Raw genomic sequence first — 17,381 nt, 5'->3', positions numbered from 1 at the left:
TCTGTCGTTACTCCTTGAAGAGGCAACACTCAGTGAAAAGGAAAATTACAAAACAGTACGACACTAAAATTTACTCTACAACATTATTTATCCAAGTAAGGAATAAAAATATAATTATTGCAACTTCAAATGAATGCTTTTACATTATCAGTTTCACAGTGCTATTAAATTTTCATGCAGAACATTTTAGTAATAAGTACGCATTCTTACCTACCTGTAACTGTAAATTCCTCCAATCAGCAATCTTGTCATGGAGTTGCGTTGTTGAACTGACATTTAATCAATGCAGCAAAACCAGCTTTCAGTTGTGTTCTCTTTGCCTGTTCGATTGAGACATTCGGCAACTTTGATATGTTGATCCGTGGGTCATGATGGTATGGCCTCTTGGCTTTTGCAAACAACTTTTTTTTTTTTGTCATTATGGTGTTAGTACAGCGACATGCATGTCCAACATACTTGAGATATTGACTTCTGCGACCATTGTTCTTGGTTATCATTAGAATATTAGCATGTCTTAGTCTGTATTCTGTTTCTTCAAGACCATCATAAAAATGGTACCTACTGCCATCTGGCAAGGCACGCTGCAATACAGATGCAAGTGGGGAGTCAAACTCTCACGGTTACCAGAGGACCAGCCCCCTACTGTAACCCTAGCTGTATAGGCGAGAAGCCGAGGGCTACAGGAACAGAGATCGGTGCCGCCCAGTGTGCCTTAAGGGCCTGTGTTGAGTTTCCCAAAAGCATCGTAGCACAAAGATCATCATGAAATGGTAGAGCGAGTAGTACAATGAACAATCTCTCTCTCCTAGTTAAGATGCTCTTAGCATTAAGAGGCTTTTGGGAAACCCACGTGTTGGGGTTCAACCCAGTCTGAAAGGGTCAATCGGTCACTTCTCGGGACCCCCGCCCTCGTACCACCCAGACGTCTGGGACGGAACACCGCAAAAAAACAGAGAACCAGAGATCGGTTTAACTGCTGTTTATTCACAGTATTCTCGCCAAAGATGAAAGATTACAAACACCTTTTATAACAAATCATAATCTCTCCAAACGGCTATTGTGTCTGTCAAATGTGTGTGTTTGTATGTGACCTCAGAGAGGGGTGTGTGTGTGTGTCTATGGGAGGGTGTGAGTAAGTGACATCATTTTGATATCTGTGTCTATGTGTGTGTGTGTGTGTGTGTGAGAGCAGGTCACATTTTAATTACATCACTGTTCTGATGGAGTGTTCAGATGTATGTGTGTGTGGTTGACTGTGACTGTGGTTGACCTGCCCCAAGATCAAGTGAGCAGCTTGATCTTGGGGCAGGTCAAATAATCATAACAAGGTCATTGCTTACACACATACGGAATCTTTCAACAAAGATATGTTATAAGTAAATAAGAACAAACCTAAAAGACAGTCATACGAAAAATAAGAATATGTCTGGCAAAGCAAAGAAATGCTACTTCACCAGAGAAAGGTCAAACAGGATTCAGGATTAAACTCATGAAGTCTTAACATTAGAATCATAAGGTCTTAACAACCCTAAATTATATTCTGTAATTATAAAACTAACTTAAAACTATAAAACTAACTTAAATCATTGAATGCATCTTAGATCTAACAATTAAATTTAAATCATTGCCATAGTATATGCAATAATCCAAAAATATAAAGTCTTAACTCTTTGTTCAGCAATAAGGCTACCATTACATCCAACATTAAAGTGTGTGTGGGTCGATCTGACATCAAAACAGACCTTGGCGTCGTTCAGACACATCTCTGATCAAAAATACACATTTCATATCAAAATAAACAAAATGTTCCCAAACAATGTCCAGCCGAGACAGAAGGTCATTTTTAAGATGAAATAAACACCAAAGGTGCTTTGCTACAAGCAGAGACTGCAGGAGCAACTATGGATGTGGATGTTTAGGTTCTATCTGGTGGAGTACCACGGTGATCACAGGGACCCCTCTGCATCCTCAGCAGGTATCTCAGGGTCACAGGTGTTTCGCCCCTTAACCTGTACACCTCTCCTGAGTGGGGCAGCGAGGGCTGAGTTAGCCTTCACCTGCGGAGGGGGTCCAGCTACGATCCCTTGACAGCCACAGCCACCTGGAACAACTTTCGGCCACTGCGGCTATCTCCCTGATAGCCTTCTGTACCTGTCTGGAGTCAAGTCCGATTTTCTGTAGAAAACTGCGCATAGATGAGGCAGGGAAACCCCGAGCCCCAACCTCAATTGGGTAGAGGGTGGCATGCCACCCTGCGAGGGTCGCCTCATCCACTATGTCCTGGTACTTAGCCTTCTTTGCCTGGTGGGATATGGCTAGCCTCTCTTCCCAGGGAACAGTGAGTTCAGCGAGGATGATGGACTTTGAGCTCCTTGAAAGAAGGATCATATCCGGTCGGAGGGTAGTTGCCACCACCTCCTGAGGAAAGACCAACTTCTTTCTAAGATCCACCCTCAGCTCCCAATCTGATCCGCGGTATAGCATTGATGGTAGGCAGTCAGGTCTTTTCTTTGAGACTTTGCTGCCTTCTGGCTGGAAGCTTGTGAGCCTTGGTGGTATTGGTGGCTGTTTGTTGGCGTGGCACCTCTGTAGTTCGACCCACTTAGCGACCTCGGTGAGGACTTTGTCATGTCTCCACCGGTAGCGCCCATCCGCCAGGGCTTTTGGGCAGCTGGTCAGAATGTGGTTCAGTGTGCAGAGGCTGGCGCCGCACTGGCCACAGGATGCCTCTTGCTCCTTGCCCCAGACCTTTAGGTTGCTTGGTGTGGGTAGGAGATCAGCCACAGCACGCAGCAGGAAACTCAGCTTGCCTTGGTCAGTGCCCCAGAGCTCCTTCCAAGACAATGATCTCTCGAGTACCCCCTCCCACTGCATCCAGCGCGCCTGGGAGCCCAACCCCACTGCTTTAACTCGGCGGTCTTCTTCAGTTGCCTCCCGCACCCTCTGTACCACCAAGTCCCTTCTGTCTCTGATGTTGCTTTTCGACCAGCTCTTGACGCTGTAGTTGCCAAGCCCGAGCCGTCCGCGACACGCAGTGCCCACAATTTCCTGGTGCCTCCAGTACGCTTCTGCTTCTTTCACCGCCTCAAGGGGTTTCCACTTCCTACCGCAGTTGATGGCGGCACTTGCATGCCTCACTTTTGTGTCCCTGGAGTCCAAAAGCGTGCATGCTGCCCTTGCCTTGGTGGCCTTGAATTCTTCTATGACAGAGGAACATGGTAACCGGAGAATTGATGACCTGCTGTAGAGGTTGACTGAGCTGAAAGCTGGAGGAACGCCCAGCCATTTACGGATAAACCTGCTACAGACCCTCTCCATTGCTTCAACTCTGGTCATAGGGAAGTCATAGAGCAGAAATGGCCACTGAAGTCTTGGTATGATGCCATGCTGAAAGCTCCATACCTTGAACCTGCCCAGCAGCAAACTCCTGTCTATTCTTCTCAGCCACTCCTTTAGTTGTACTGCAGTATCCTCAAGGTTCCCGCTGTCTTTCAGGGTACTGTCATAGCTCTTCCCCAGGCACCGGATTCGCTCCTCCTGGATGGTTGGAATCTGTGATCCCTGGATGCTGAAGGTATTATTCGACAGACTACCCTTCACCATGCACAAGCTCCTGGATTTGCCAGGCTTAAACTGCATACGGCCCCAGGTGGCCATCTTCTCCAGTGAGCTCAGGACCCATCGTGTCCCAAGAATGGATGGGGTCATCACGGTGATGTCGTCCATGAAGGCTCTGCAGGCTGGATGCCTTGTCCCATCCGCTGCCATTGGCCCTCTACACTGAGACTCTCCGGCTCTGAGCAGCAGGTTCATAGCTGCCACAAACAGAGAAACTGATATGGTGCAGCCAGCCATTATCCCTTTTTCCAGCCTCTGCCACTCGGTGGTAAAATCCTGCACGGTGAACCTCATGTGTAGAGAGCCCATATGCGACATCACCAGGTTGATGACCTCTGATGGCACTTGGTAATGTTGCAATGCCTTGCAGATAAGCTGGTGTGGGACGTTTGGGTAAGCCTTGGCGAGATCCAGCCAGACCACTGAGAGAGACTTCTTGTTACTTTTTGCCTCCTTAATTATCTGGCTGATTACCGATGTGTGCTCCAAGCACCCAGAGTACCCCGGTACTCCTCCTTTCTGGACACTTGCATCGACATAGCCATTGGCAAGTAAGTATGAAGTCAACCTTCTAGCGATGATTGCCCAGAAGACCTTCCCCTCGATGTCCAATAGGGAAATCTCTCTAAACTGGTCAAGGCTTGATGAATTCAGCTCCTTGGGAATGAAACAGCCCTCTGCCAGTGTCCACAGCAAGGGTTCTTGCTTCTTCTTCCACAGTGTGCGCAGGAGTGTGGCCAGTCTCCTTAGCAATTGCGGGCAGTTCTTATAAATCTTATATGATGTCCCTGATGGACCAGGAGCAGATCCCGCCCGAGCTCGTCTCACTACTGACCTTACTTCTTCAAAAGTAAAATCTGCCATGTTGAACGGGGTGCTTGGATTGGGCTTTGGGATAGGGAAGGGGCACTCTCCTAGTGGTAGGTCTCTGTTGGGGTCGCTATGTGCTGCCTTTACAGCATCTTCCACTTCTTCCTTGGAACATGCCAGTCTCCCGCTCTTGGGCTGGCCGAGGAGGTCCGATGTATAGCGGAATGGATTGTTGAAGAAAGATTTCCTCTGCCGACGCTTCTCTTTCTGCCTTTTCCGCGTTGTCTCTGCCCTTTGCAGCTGGAGTAGGTTTCTCCGCACCTCTGAACTTAGCTCGCTCAAGGCTTCCTTCTCTTGATGTTCTGCCTTCCGCCACCTCTTCTTGAGTTCTCGCAGATCTTTACGCATTTCGGCAATGCGGCATTGCCTTCTACTGGGGCCTGATGGCTGTTTCTCAGGCTTTCCTTCCTTGACTCCAAATCTGTCGTGGCATGCTTGGTACACTGTCTCCACCAGAGTCTTGATCTTTTTCACAGCATCCCCTTTCAAGATGTTGTCTAGGATGATGCTGAGGTCTTCATCCAGTTGCGCCCACCTGTGGTCCGTGGCGGATGGTAGATTTAACCGCGGCTTCTTTGGCAAGCCCTCCATGCGCTGGGCTTCTTGGCTCATCCTTGAACTCGTAGCAGGTACAGCTAGGGGGTCCTGAGCACTGTGGTGTGCCTCCTGACTCTGGACCTCCATCGACTGACAAACAGGGCTAACAAACTCTGAGATTAAACTCTGGGTTATGCTAGCTGTTTTGCGCTGCTGCAACTGCTCTTTGCACTTGGATTTGCCTTGGTGAATTTTCACGCCGTGCTCGTTCTTAAAGCTTCTCCCACAGATGGAGCACCTTCTATTTACGTTCAGACACATCTCTGATCAAAAATACACATTTCATATCAAAATAAGCAAAATGTTCCCAAACAATGTCCAGCCGAGACAGAAGGTCATTTTTAACTGAACCGAAGTTAATCCTTAATTTTGTCACCATTTTAATAAATTACTGCCTTCTTGGTCAAGAATAATACTTATATAAACCTAACACCACGACTGAGACAGGAGACTGTCTGGGAAGACTAGGGCATGGCGCAGGAAGGATTTTAGACTTTAGATTCTATTTCTTCAGCACCTTCAGGGGTTAGCGGTCGACTCCAGCCACCTTTAACTATTTGTCTCAACAACTCCATCCAGGGCGACACGGTGGTGTAGTGGTTAGCGCTGTCGCCTCACAGCAAGAAGGTCCTGGGTTCGAGCCCCGGGGCCGGCGAGGGCCTTTCTGTGTGGAGTTTGCATGTTCTCCCCGTGTCCGCGTGGGTTTCCTCCGGGTGCTCCGGTTTCCCCCACAGTCCAAAGACATGCAGGTTAGGTTAACTGGTGACTCTAAATTGACCGTAGGTGTGAGTGTGAATGGTTGTCTGTGTCTATGTGTCAGCCCTGTGATGACCTGGCGACTTGTCCAGGGTGTACCCCGCCTTTCGCCCGTAGTTAGCTGGGATAGCCTCCAGCTTGTCTGCGACCCTGTAGAAGGATAAAAGCGGCTAGAGATAATGAGATGAGATGAACTCCATCTAACAGGTTTCCAGTTTATCTATATTTATATACCATGCTTGAGTTCCACATGTAAGACGAGATCTAACACCATTATCTTCATTCGCATTGCCATGTTAACTTTATGATCTGTCTCATCTTGTTAAACTTCCCAATCGCTTTCGATACACGTAGTTCAGTAAAACTTCCCAGATCTTTATCATCAGTTGGCCCAGATACCTGAACTCATTGACATTCTCTATGGCGTTTTTACCAATCGAGAACAGTGACCATCTAGTAGCAGGTTTTTCATTGTTGAATACCTGGGTTTTTGTCTTGGAGAAGATGTCAAGTCCAAAACGTGAGCATGTATCGTTCACAATGTTTATTATCTTCTCCACCTCTGCTATACTGTTACTGAACAGGACCATGTCATCTGCAGATAGCAACCATTTGATAATCTGCACACCAATTTTTTTGCTGTTCTCCATTTGTACATGGGTACGAAATGTTGTACTCAAATTAAATTCCCCAGCCTTCCGGAAACTTTATCAATCTCACATGCAGCCATCTTCAGGACAAACTCAAAATAATTGAAAATGCATGGTGATTCTTGACCACCTTGTCTACATCTAACTAACTTCAAACTTCTCTTTCATTCCTCGAACTGATGCTGTTGTTCCCTGATACAATTTTGTACAAGTTGGCAATCAGATGTGATGCACCAGTTCTCAATTCCAGCACTTTATACTGTAGTACTCGAATTAGGCTGTTAATCATCCATATTCTGTTTGTTCAATCTCATCTCATCTCTAGCCGCTTTATCCTGTTCTACAGGGTCGCAGGCAAGCTGGAGTCTATCCCAGCTGACTACGGGCGAGAGGCGGGGTACACCCTGGACAAGTCGCCAGGTTATTGCACGGCTGACACATAGACACAGACAACCATTCACACTCACATTTACACCTACGGTCAATTTAGAGTCACCAGTTACAGTGGTGCTTGAAAGTTTGTGAACCCTTTAGAATTTTCTATATTTCTGCACAAATATGACCTAAAACATCATCAGATTTTTACACAAGTCCTAAAAGTAAATAAAGAGAACCCAGTTAAACAAATGAGACAAAAATATTATACTTGCTCATTTATTTATTGAGGAAAATGATCCAATATTACATATCTGTGAGTGGCAAAAGTATGTGAACCTCTAGGATTGGCAGTTAATTTGAAGGTGAAATTAGAGTCAGGTGTTTTCAATCAATGGGATGACAATCAGGTGTGAGTGGGCACCCTGTTTTATTTAAAGAACAGGGATCTATCAAAGTCTGATCTTCACAACACATGTTTGTGGAAGTGTATCATGGCACGAATAAAGGAGATTTCTGAGGACCTCCGAAAACGTGTTGCTGATGCTCATCAGGCTGGAAAAGGTTACAAAACCATCTCTAAAGAGTTTGGACTCCACCAATCCACAGTCAGACAGATTGTGTACAAATGGAGGAAATTCAAGACCATTGTTACCCTCCCCAGGAGTGGTCAACCAAGAAAGATCACGGCAAGGTCACAAAGGACCCCAGGGTAACTTCTAAGCAATTGAAGGCCTCTCTCACATTGGCTAATGTTAATGTTCATGAGTCACCATCAGGAGAGCACTGAACAATAATGGTGTGCATGGCAGGGTTACAAAGAGAAAGCCACTGCTCTCCAAAAAGAACATTGCTGCTCGTCTGCAGTTTGCTAAAGATCACGTGGACAAGCCAGAAGGCTATTAGAAAAATGTTTTGTGGACGGATGAGACCAAAATAGAACTTTTTGGTTTAAATGAGAAGTGTTATGTTTGGAGAAAGGAAAACACTGCATTCCAGTATAAGAACCTTATCCCATCTGTGAAACATGGTGGTGGTAGTGTCATGGTTTGGGCCTGTTTTGCTGCATCTGGGCCAGGACAGCTTGCCATCATTGATGGAACAATGAATTCTGAATTATACCAGCAAATTCTAAAGGAAAATGTCAGGACATCTGTCCATGAACTGAATCTCAAGAGAAGGTGGGTCATGCAGCAAGACAACGACCCTAAGCACACAAGTCATTCTACCAAAGAATGGTTAAAGAAGAATAAAGTGAATGTTTTGGAATGGCCAAGTCAAAGTCCTGACCTTAATCCAATCGAAATGTTGTGGAAGGACCTGAAGCGAGCAGTTCATGTGAGGAAACCCACCAACATCCCAGAGTTGAAGCTGTTCTGTACGGAGGAACGGGCTAAAATTCCTCCAAGCCGGTGTGCAGGACTGATCAACAGTTACCGGAAATGTTTAGTTGCAGTTATTGCTGCACAAGGAGGTCACACCAGATACTGAAAGCAAAGGTTCACATACTTTTGCCACTCACGGATATGTACTATTGAATAATTTTCCTCAATAAATAAATGACCAAGTATAATATTTTTGTCTCATTTGTTTAACTGGGTTCTCTTTATCTACTTTTAGGACTTGTGTGAAAATCTGATGATGTTTTCGGTCATATTTATGCAGAAATATAGAAAATTCTAAAGGGTTCACAAACTTTCAAGCACCACTGTACCCTAACCTGCATGTCTTTGGACTGTGGGGGGAACCGGAGCACCCAGAGGAAACCCACGCGGACGACATGCAAACTCCATACAGAAAGGCCCTCGCCGGCCACAGGGCTCGAACCCAGAACCTTCTTGCTGTGAGGCGACAGCGCTAACCACTACACCACCGTGCCGCCCCCTGTTTGTTCAATATGCTCCTGTATTTCTTCACAAGACATGTTATTTATTACATGCTGAGCTTGTTTAATACTGGCATTGTCAGAGCACAAGCCATTACTTTCTCACACAGACATAACTGTTGCCAAGTAAAACAGTCTGTTGTTGGTGAAAATGTGTTTGAGGATCTCTGTGTACAATTCATCTGTCTGGAAGTATAAATATCAACAGTACACAAAATCTGGGTGAAGTTTAAGAACTAGTTACAAGTACAGGTACGACATAAGTAAAGGTTGGCGGAGACTCCCAACATGGATCAAGTGGAAAAGTTTGAAAGGCGACTTGATTTTTTTTGGAACCCGTCACTACTGTGGTCAAAGATGAATTAAAGGGGTTTGGGATGTGCTGTTATAGGAAAATAATCAACTTTTGGGTTTAAACATGAACTCTGTTTTGTATCAGGCAATATCACAGCATGCTGTATATTATTTTCCTTTAATAACATGCCTTATGTTGTATTCCTTATATATTAGATTCGAGTCGATTAATTTTTCTATAGTTAACTCATCTGGCCATGGCGTGGCATCCGTCTTCCACAATTCAGTTAAATCGTATCTCCTCCATCAATTCTCCATGAATTTCCATTCCAATTGTTTTGTTTGAAAGAACTCATCACACCACACAAAACTTGGAGTCCTACAACCTTTGCAGCTGATTCCATTCTAGTTAGAAGACTCTGAGCTTTTTCGTCTGTGAAGTCAGTATCAGTAATTGTCATTGCTGGGTATCTACTTTGTCTCTGTTCCAGGGTAAATCCAAGTTCCTCATGACCATCTCTGGCTGTTCTCATTGCATAATCTAGGGTTTCAATAAATAGGAACAGAGCCAGTATATCACCCTGTAGGATGCCTGCTAATATGGAAAAGAAGTTGGGTTCACCATCAGGAGACAATACCTTTAGCAAAAATATCAATATACACTACTGTTCAAAAGTTTGGGGTCACCCAGACAATTTTGTTTTTTCCATGAAAAGTCACACTTTTATTTACCACCATAAGTTGTAAAATGAATAGAAAATACAGTCAAGACATTTTTCTGGCCATTTTGAGCATTTAATCGACCCCACAAATGTGATGCTCCAGAAACTCAATCTGCTCAAAGGAAGGTCAGTTTTATAGCTTCTCTAAAGAGCTCAACTGTTTTCAGCTGTGCTAACATGATTGTACAAGGGTTTTCTAATCATCCATTAGCCTTCTGAGGCAATGAGCAAACACATTGTACCATTAGAACACTGGAGTGAGAGTTGCTGGAAATGGGCCTCTATACACCTATGGAGATATTGCACCAAAAACCAGACATTTAGTAGAATTTAGCTAGAATAGTCATTTACCACATTAGCAATGTATAGAGTGGATTTCTGATTAGCTTAAAGTGATCTTCATTGAAAAGACAGTGCTTTTCTTTCAAAAATAAGGAAATTTCAAAGTGACCCCAAACTTTTGAACGGTAGTGTACATTAACCCTATTGCTGAAACAATTGCATCAGGTATCCCATAGGCTTTAATAATAGATAGCATCTTGTTCCTATTAATAGTGTCGAAGGCCTTCTTAAAATCTACAAACGTTAGTATTGCAGTTAGGTTTTTAGCCTTTATTCTTTCCACTAATCATCTTAAAGTAAGTATCTGCCCAATCGCAGATCTGTTTTATTCTAAAGCTGTTCTGGTTTTTCTGTAAAATTGGGTCCAGGTGGGGCCGGATTCGGTTGAGTTGCTTCTTGCTGTCAGAAGTCACATAATTATTTGAATGGAGTCCCCTGTGTGTAATTCAAGTGTCATATGATCTCAGTTAAAGTCCATCTGTTACTAGAAGCCTCTTCGAGAACAAGGCTAAACAAAGAGCATCAATAGGACAAGGCAACTATTGAAATGAGACCGTCAATGACGGCGTAGCTCGCTCCGGCCCCTTCTAGTCGAGAAGGAACGATCTAAAGTGGGCCAACTTGCACAGTTCTAATCTCGACCAGTCCAGATTAAATATTTGCCGGAAAGAATACAAAACGGTGAGGAATTGACTGAGAAGAAGCAATTTTTGTTGAACTGTTCATTAAGGCTAGTCCATAATTTCATTAAAAAGTGTAATTAAGCAAATCTGGGTAGAAGTTATATGCACCCTAGGTACCCCTACATTCATGCCAGAAAGAATAAAAATTGGTGAAGAATTGAGGGAGGAGTGATTTGTGTTCAAACTGCTCATTAGGGCTTAATTACTCCATATCTTTATTATTAATTGCAATTATACAAATTTGGGTAGAAGCTTTATGCACCCCAGGCAGACCTACCTTCCTGCCAAAAAGAATAAAAATCGGTGAAGAACTGAGGGAGAAGAAGTGATTTTCGTGAAATGTGGATGACGCCGGACGGACGAGGGACAACACATGATGGCATAAACTCATCACCTTTCAGCCAGATGAGCTAATAAGTCTAGGAGAAAATTCTGGAAAACCATCAATGATGTACAAAAAAAAAAAAATCCCAAACTGTGAACATCCTGTGGAGCATGTTTTCATTCATTGTGCTGCTTCCACATGATTGGCTGATCGGATAATTGCATGAAGGTGTTTCCAGTGAGCGAAGGCCGATATTTTGTCTACACATGGACACACACAAGGGGGCGCAGTGTTCATTTATTTTTACATTTTTTGCACCTGGATGTTCTGCTGAACATTGTGGTTTGCTCAGGAAGCAACATTTTCACCACAACATATTCCTGTTCAGATGTTCACAGAGAGTTGACAAAAACCCTCCTGAACTCTAACTTGTTTGCAAAATGCAAAAGTAACCTCCAGAAACATCACTTTGGTGGTTTATGGTTTTATTTTGTTACGACTGATTACAACATCTCCATGATGACAAAACGTGACCTTGAAGTGAAAGAGAACTTTTTTTTTTTTATGTAGACAGTAACTACTTGTATGTCCAGACGTGGGTCAATAGTGTTGCTGGATTAGTGGGTCACAAAAAAAGGAAGCTTTTGGATGCAGAAAATGTATCTCTTATGATCAGTTTTCACTCACTTTAAAACTAAGGCCATTCACGATGATTTCAAAACTGCTTTGAGGGAAGAATGCAGTTATCCTGATATTTTCTATAGTCTCAAAATTGTACTGCATCTGTTCTTTCAAAGAGCTTCATGACCTCCTGTCAGCTTGTGGAAGAGCTCTTCGTTCAGCGTGTCGTTTTGCTCCCGGTTTCTCGTGGACATGAAGATGTAGCCGCCGATGTACTCGTGCACGATCTTACAATTTGCCGTCACACAGCTGAAGGCCACGTTCACATTACCGTTGAACTCGATGGCGACCTGGAATCCGGAGCAGAGTAAAGAGTTACATCAAGAGTTTACTTCAGACGTGTCACTTTCTCAGTAGTGAAGATTTAATTCAAATTCAAAGTGCACGGTCAAAGATACATGGAAAGAACTTTTTCTATTTCTATATTGAAGATGAAGCAAAGCTGGAGACAGAGCAGCACACCTGTTTAATGTCCCAGTTGACGTTCCACTGTCTCATCGTGTTGTACCTCCATGTCTTCACTACTTCCTCTACATTCAGGTCGATGCGGATCAGACGGTTATTGGCGATACCAAGGATCTCATCTTTACGGCTCCCTTTAAACCTGTAGAAACAAAGAGGAGAAGAAAAGACCTGATGGTACAGTCCTGTCAAATTTACTCCATTGTCTTGTTTTATCTGCCTTCAATATGTTTTATTGTAAATAAGAAGACATCAGTTTTTGAGTTGACCTACCTCACCACAAAATAAGAGAGTCCAAAGTCAGGCAAAGCTTGCCAGATCTGCAGAAACTTCTGGATCGCATCCGTTAGTGAGAGCTGTGCCACGTTCTGATAGGCCTCTAGAATACGAGGGGTCAGCTAGAAGAAAGAAACAACATCAAGAAAAATATAAGTCTGCAGAGTTGATTATTTTCCTATAGCAGCACATCTTACAGTGTTTTATTCCTCTTATACCACAGAGGTTTGCCAACACTACTTCACATTGTATTTGGTATCCATTTATAGTGGGCATGTGCTGTCCTTGGCCACCATGCAATGGAGTAGTAAGGTGTCTCCTTCCCTCCACTAGCCTGGGGTGGTGCCTTGAGCAAGCACTAGCAACCCCCTGGTCAGGGTTACGACTGAAGACTGGACTTGGCAGACTGCGCGGAGGAGACCACCACCTGGTGGTCCAATGGGCAGGAAGGCAGACCCAGCAAAGCATTTGTGGAGCGCAATCAGGGCACAGTGCAACACACAGAACACTGCTGGCCATCCACTGCATCCCGACCTAGCTCCAACCGTCTTGATTTTGTCTTGCCCCAGACCCAGTTAGGTTGGGATGAGAGAGTGAGGCTGACAGCTGCGCAACTCTCCCTCACTCTACGCACAAGTGATGCACAAGTCATGACTTCAAATTCAAATTCAAGTCCTGTGGCGATGGACAAGGGGCGAAGCAGCAGGTGTAGAGACACAGGAAGCTGTAGTCATGAACCTGCATGCAGGTGGCCCAAGGCATAGGGTCGCTCTGTGCTGGAACGAAGCAGAAGCGGAGTTCAGCAGCCCCCTGGGTGTCTGAACCACCCTAGTTAGGATTCGCTCTGCTCACCTCCACGGAGGAAGGGGCTAGAAAAGGTGCCCCAAACATAGCCTGCTTCACCTCACCCTGGCCAGCACACCATGGCTGGCAGGGATCCCACTCAGTGGTTGAAATGCAACAAAAAGATAGTGAAGGTACTCAACCTTGGCATGTGGAACATTGACATGTGGGCGTACCTTCAAAGCCCAGATTGGCCTCATCAGTCACCTCCCGACCCACAACCACCACCCACCAAATTGAAGTCATGGTCATTTTCGACCCCAAAGGAAGAACATCATCATAGTTACACCTAAAACTATTTAGTTCCTGTTATCACAGTTATAAACTTGCTTCCTCACCAGCCTCTCTTTTTCTTTCTTGTAAAGTTAATTTGACAAAAATGTATTTTTTGAGTATTATTATCAACCAACCGCAAACACCAGGTCCTGCCCTGAAGATGTAAAGTTACACCTTTACTTCTTTCTACTGCAAAGGGCTGAGATTGAAGACTCCATCCAAAAAATGCTGAATAAACTGTCTTTAGCAGAAAGAGTTAAGATGTGAGGAAGGGAAGCAAGAAAAGTATACTGTATACAAAAGCCAGGATGGCAAAACAATAACTACAAAGTGGGGTTGTTTGGTGTGGGCGTGGCCTGAGCAAAACCAAAGCAAGAAAAATAGTACAGTGCATTTCTAATAGAATGATAAAAGTGTGGTTAATGTGTGGTGTTACCTGTTTGGGCTTGTACTTCTTCTGGTAGCGCGGAGAGACAAGGCTGTGTGTGTTGATGCTCTCGTCGCTCGGGGCTGTCTTATTTCCTGGCGTGGTCCTCTGCATGGCCAGAAAAGACTGAATACTCTGGACCTCACTGGAGAAAGAGCTGTCAGCCAGGGTCTTTCCCTTAGACGCCAAACGGCATGCAGCCATCCATTTACTGTACTGTTGCTCCTGCAGAGAGATACACAACAATGACAATAATCAGAGAGCTGTTCCATGTCAGGATTATAAGAAGTGGAAAGGGTCATTAGCATTAGCAGGTTTGCTCTCTGGTGCACTGTATATGAGGAAGTGGGTTCTTGGTAGCATCCATTTTTGCTTAACATTTCCCCATAGACATTCAAAATGAGCACATTTTCTGCTGACATTTTTTTTTTTTTTTTGCCAAGTAATATTTTGGTCTGGTTTTATTCCAATAATGCCAAACCAGCTTTTTCTCTTGCTGCATCTTTTATGTCACATGTTCATGCACAAGCATTTTTATAATCGCAGTTCTGGCAATAGTGCAGCTGAAAGAAAATCTAATACCAAATTTTCTGAATCAAGTCCATCCATCTTTCCATCCATCCAGCTATCCATCTAGCCATCCATCCATCTCTCTATCTTTCCATCCATCTAGCCATCCATCCATCCATCCATCTCACATCTATCTATCTATCTATCTATCTATCTATCCATCTAGCCATCTATCTATCTTTCCATTTATCCATCCATCCATCTAGCCATCCATCCATCTTTCCATCCATCCAGCCAGCCAGCCATTCATCTATGAGAAATGAAACAATATGCTGTTATTTAACAAAGTAAAACATGTCAAGTCAAGTTTATTTGTATAGCGCTTTTAACAATAAACATTGTCGCAAAGCAGCTTTACAGAATTTACTTTACAGAAAACATCTAGTGAAGTTTGCTGCTGTAAGGACCTATTTATTTAAAATTTATGGAAGGAGTCTCCAGTATCAGTGCTTTGGAACGGTCAGGAAGTTTCTTCAAGACTGACGACTTTGTGCTTTCTGGTTTCCTGGTAACATGACAAGCAGCAGCAGCAACAGTCCCCCCCCCCCCCCCCCCCCCAAAAATAAAAATAAAAATAAATAAATAAATAAATAAATAATATTCTGATGGGGGACCAGTTGTTTCCAGCTGATAACAGTGATAACAGATGTATGTTGTGACTTACTTATTTTTAAAAAATGTAATTGCTGACAAATTGTTGTGGTATATGAGGATTCCTAGGATGGCGTGTTCCTTGTCAATGACCATGGATCCATGGATCAAAGTGATCTGCGCTTCCTCATGACAAAGCATCAGTGAACAAAACCCACTGAAATGAATCTCTCTGTGGTTTGAGTAATACATTCATGCATTAATGTAAAGGACACTCACGTTGTCACAGCGCAGATAGACCTCAGTCATGCCGTCTGGTTCAGGAATCAGAAGTTTGATACAGAACTTTTGGGCAGCTACGCTCACATCAGGAGCCACCTCGCACCCTAAGGAACAGGCTTTATTAGCGTGTGTGTGTGTGTGTGTGTGTGTGTGTGTATCTACAGTCACAAACACTGTTACCTTTAAGGTTCATCTGCTGTATTGGCTCTTTACAGCTCTCCTCCTTACTCTTATAGTACAAAATAGACGTGTCCTTGAAGGTGAACCAGAACTGTTTGTACTTCTTCAACGTCTGCTTCTTTGGTCTAGACAGAAATAAACACTGCATGATATGATATAAAAGACAAAGCTTGATTTTATGTGATTAAAAAAAGATACCACGACTTGGCCTCTTGGTCCAGACTTAAATTCGTCTCACCCATAACAACACACCTTTCCTATTTGTTTTACTGGAATTACTGAATAATTAATAGTAGTAACTGATTATGCTTTCTGATAAATAACTGAACAACAACCAGGCAATTATTGTCATTTAAATATCTATTATGTATATTTTAATTCCATGTATGAGATTTTACATTGTATATACCGTAGATCACCATTATTAATATAATTAATGATATAATTAACACCCATATAATCACTATATAATTAATAAGCTTATAACTGTTAAAAGAATTACTCCATGACCCATTGTTTTGGTTGATACAGAGTTCCCCTTTTTTGAAAATGTGTTTGATGGCTTTATCTCACCTGAAAATCTTTAGATAGTCATGCAGCTCCGGCGCTGTCATAGTATCCTGCATTGACACAAAAATTGTATATATTGCAAAATGACATACATGTCAACCTTTGGTCAATCAAACCTGTATAACCAACCTCCAAAATCCGTATTTCCCTTATAAAATCCTTATAAGATGCAAATTAAAATAATTAACCTAAAATTTGAATGATAATTAACAATGATATATCCAAGTTACTTTTTATTCAATATTAATAACAATAAACCTTCAGAATGAATACAAAGCTCCAATGTTTGACAAAAACACAAAGTGTCACTCTAATGTTCTGAATTGTACTCCATGACAGCTTTTTTAGCGCTCTGCACCAATACCTCACTAGGCTGCATGTCACAGCAAGTGTCTGTGTTGATCTTGCCGGAGTGCCCATTCAGAATCTTTTCAGTCGCTAGTGAAAGTCGCTCAGGTGGAAATACGCTTTTCAAACAAAATGTTACTTCCCGGTTGGCGGGATTCTCGCAATGCGGTGTGCGCATGATCAAAAGTGGAACGAAGTCTCGCTACCACAAGATAACGCGTGATTTCATAAGACTCTTTACTGGCTGTTTGTGCTTTCTGTGGTGTACAGTACATTTGTAAATGTTATGCGCTCTTTTATCATCATGGGAATTGATTATAGCTCTAAATAAATATTGAAGTTTTTTTTAAAGAATCCGTTTAACTTTATTTGTACGCCCGTATACTACGTTTATTGAATCAAATCCGTATAAAATACGGACATTCCGTATAGGTTGACATGTATGAAATGATATTGGTTTTCAACTAAGCCATGTGTGTTTGCTGGCCATGCAGCATTCCTGGGGACAGTTTACTGAAGAGCAGTGTTCATGTTCATAAGGCTACATAAAGACTGTGTTTAGTTGACATGACAACCGATTGGCACAAGGTTTTCACAACTCTGTCCAAGCATTATATTAAAAATGTCATGACATTTAACTCAGGAAGTATTGTTAATTAAAAAAAAACAAAAAACATTCCTGTCCATGACACTTGATCGTTACATAATGAATATTGTAATAGTGTCAGTATCAGTATTAGCACACTGAGTAGACTACA

General features: G+C 43.1%; 1 protein-coding gene across 1 annotated transcript in view; it reads right to left on the bottom strand.

Annotated features, from left to right (window-relative positions):
- Positions 1–11,585: 11,585 nt before the first annotated feature.
- The window catches only part of im:7154036 (fermitin family homolog 3), a 42,748-nt gene continuing 36,952 nt past the window's right edge, over positions 11,586–17,381 (bottom strand). Inside the window, exons 9-15 of the mRNA XM_060912610.1 lie at positions 16,279–16,325; positions 15,706–15,830; positions 15,523–15,629; positions 14,092–14,307; positions 12,534–12,658; positions 12,261–12,402; positions 11,586–12,088 (exon numbers count right to left, since the gene is read on the bottom strand). Of these exons, the coding sequence (XP_060768593.1) occupies positions 11,909–12,088; positions 12,261–12,402; positions 12,534–12,658; positions 14,092–14,307; positions 15,523–15,629; positions 15,706–15,830; positions 16,279–16,325 (942 nt within the window). The 3' untranslated portion in view covers positions 11,586–11,908. The remainder of the gene's footprint in view (positions 12,089–12,260; positions 12,403–12,533; positions 12,659–14,091; positions 14,308–15,522; positions 15,630–15,705; positions 15,831–16,278; positions 16,326–17,381) is intronic.

The sequence above is a fragment of the Neoarius graeffei genome, chromosome 28, assembly GCF_027579695.1.
Source record: "Neoarius graeffei isolate fNeoGra1 chromosome 28, fNeoGra1.pri, whole genome shotgun sequence".
NCBI classification, from domain to species: domain Eukaryota; kingdom Metazoa; phylum Chordata; class Actinopteri; order Siluriformes; family Ariidae; genus Neoarius; species Neoarius graeffei.
The sequence above is the reverse complement of the archived record's forward strand: the minus strand, read 5'-3'. Positions and strand labels throughout refer to the sequence as shown.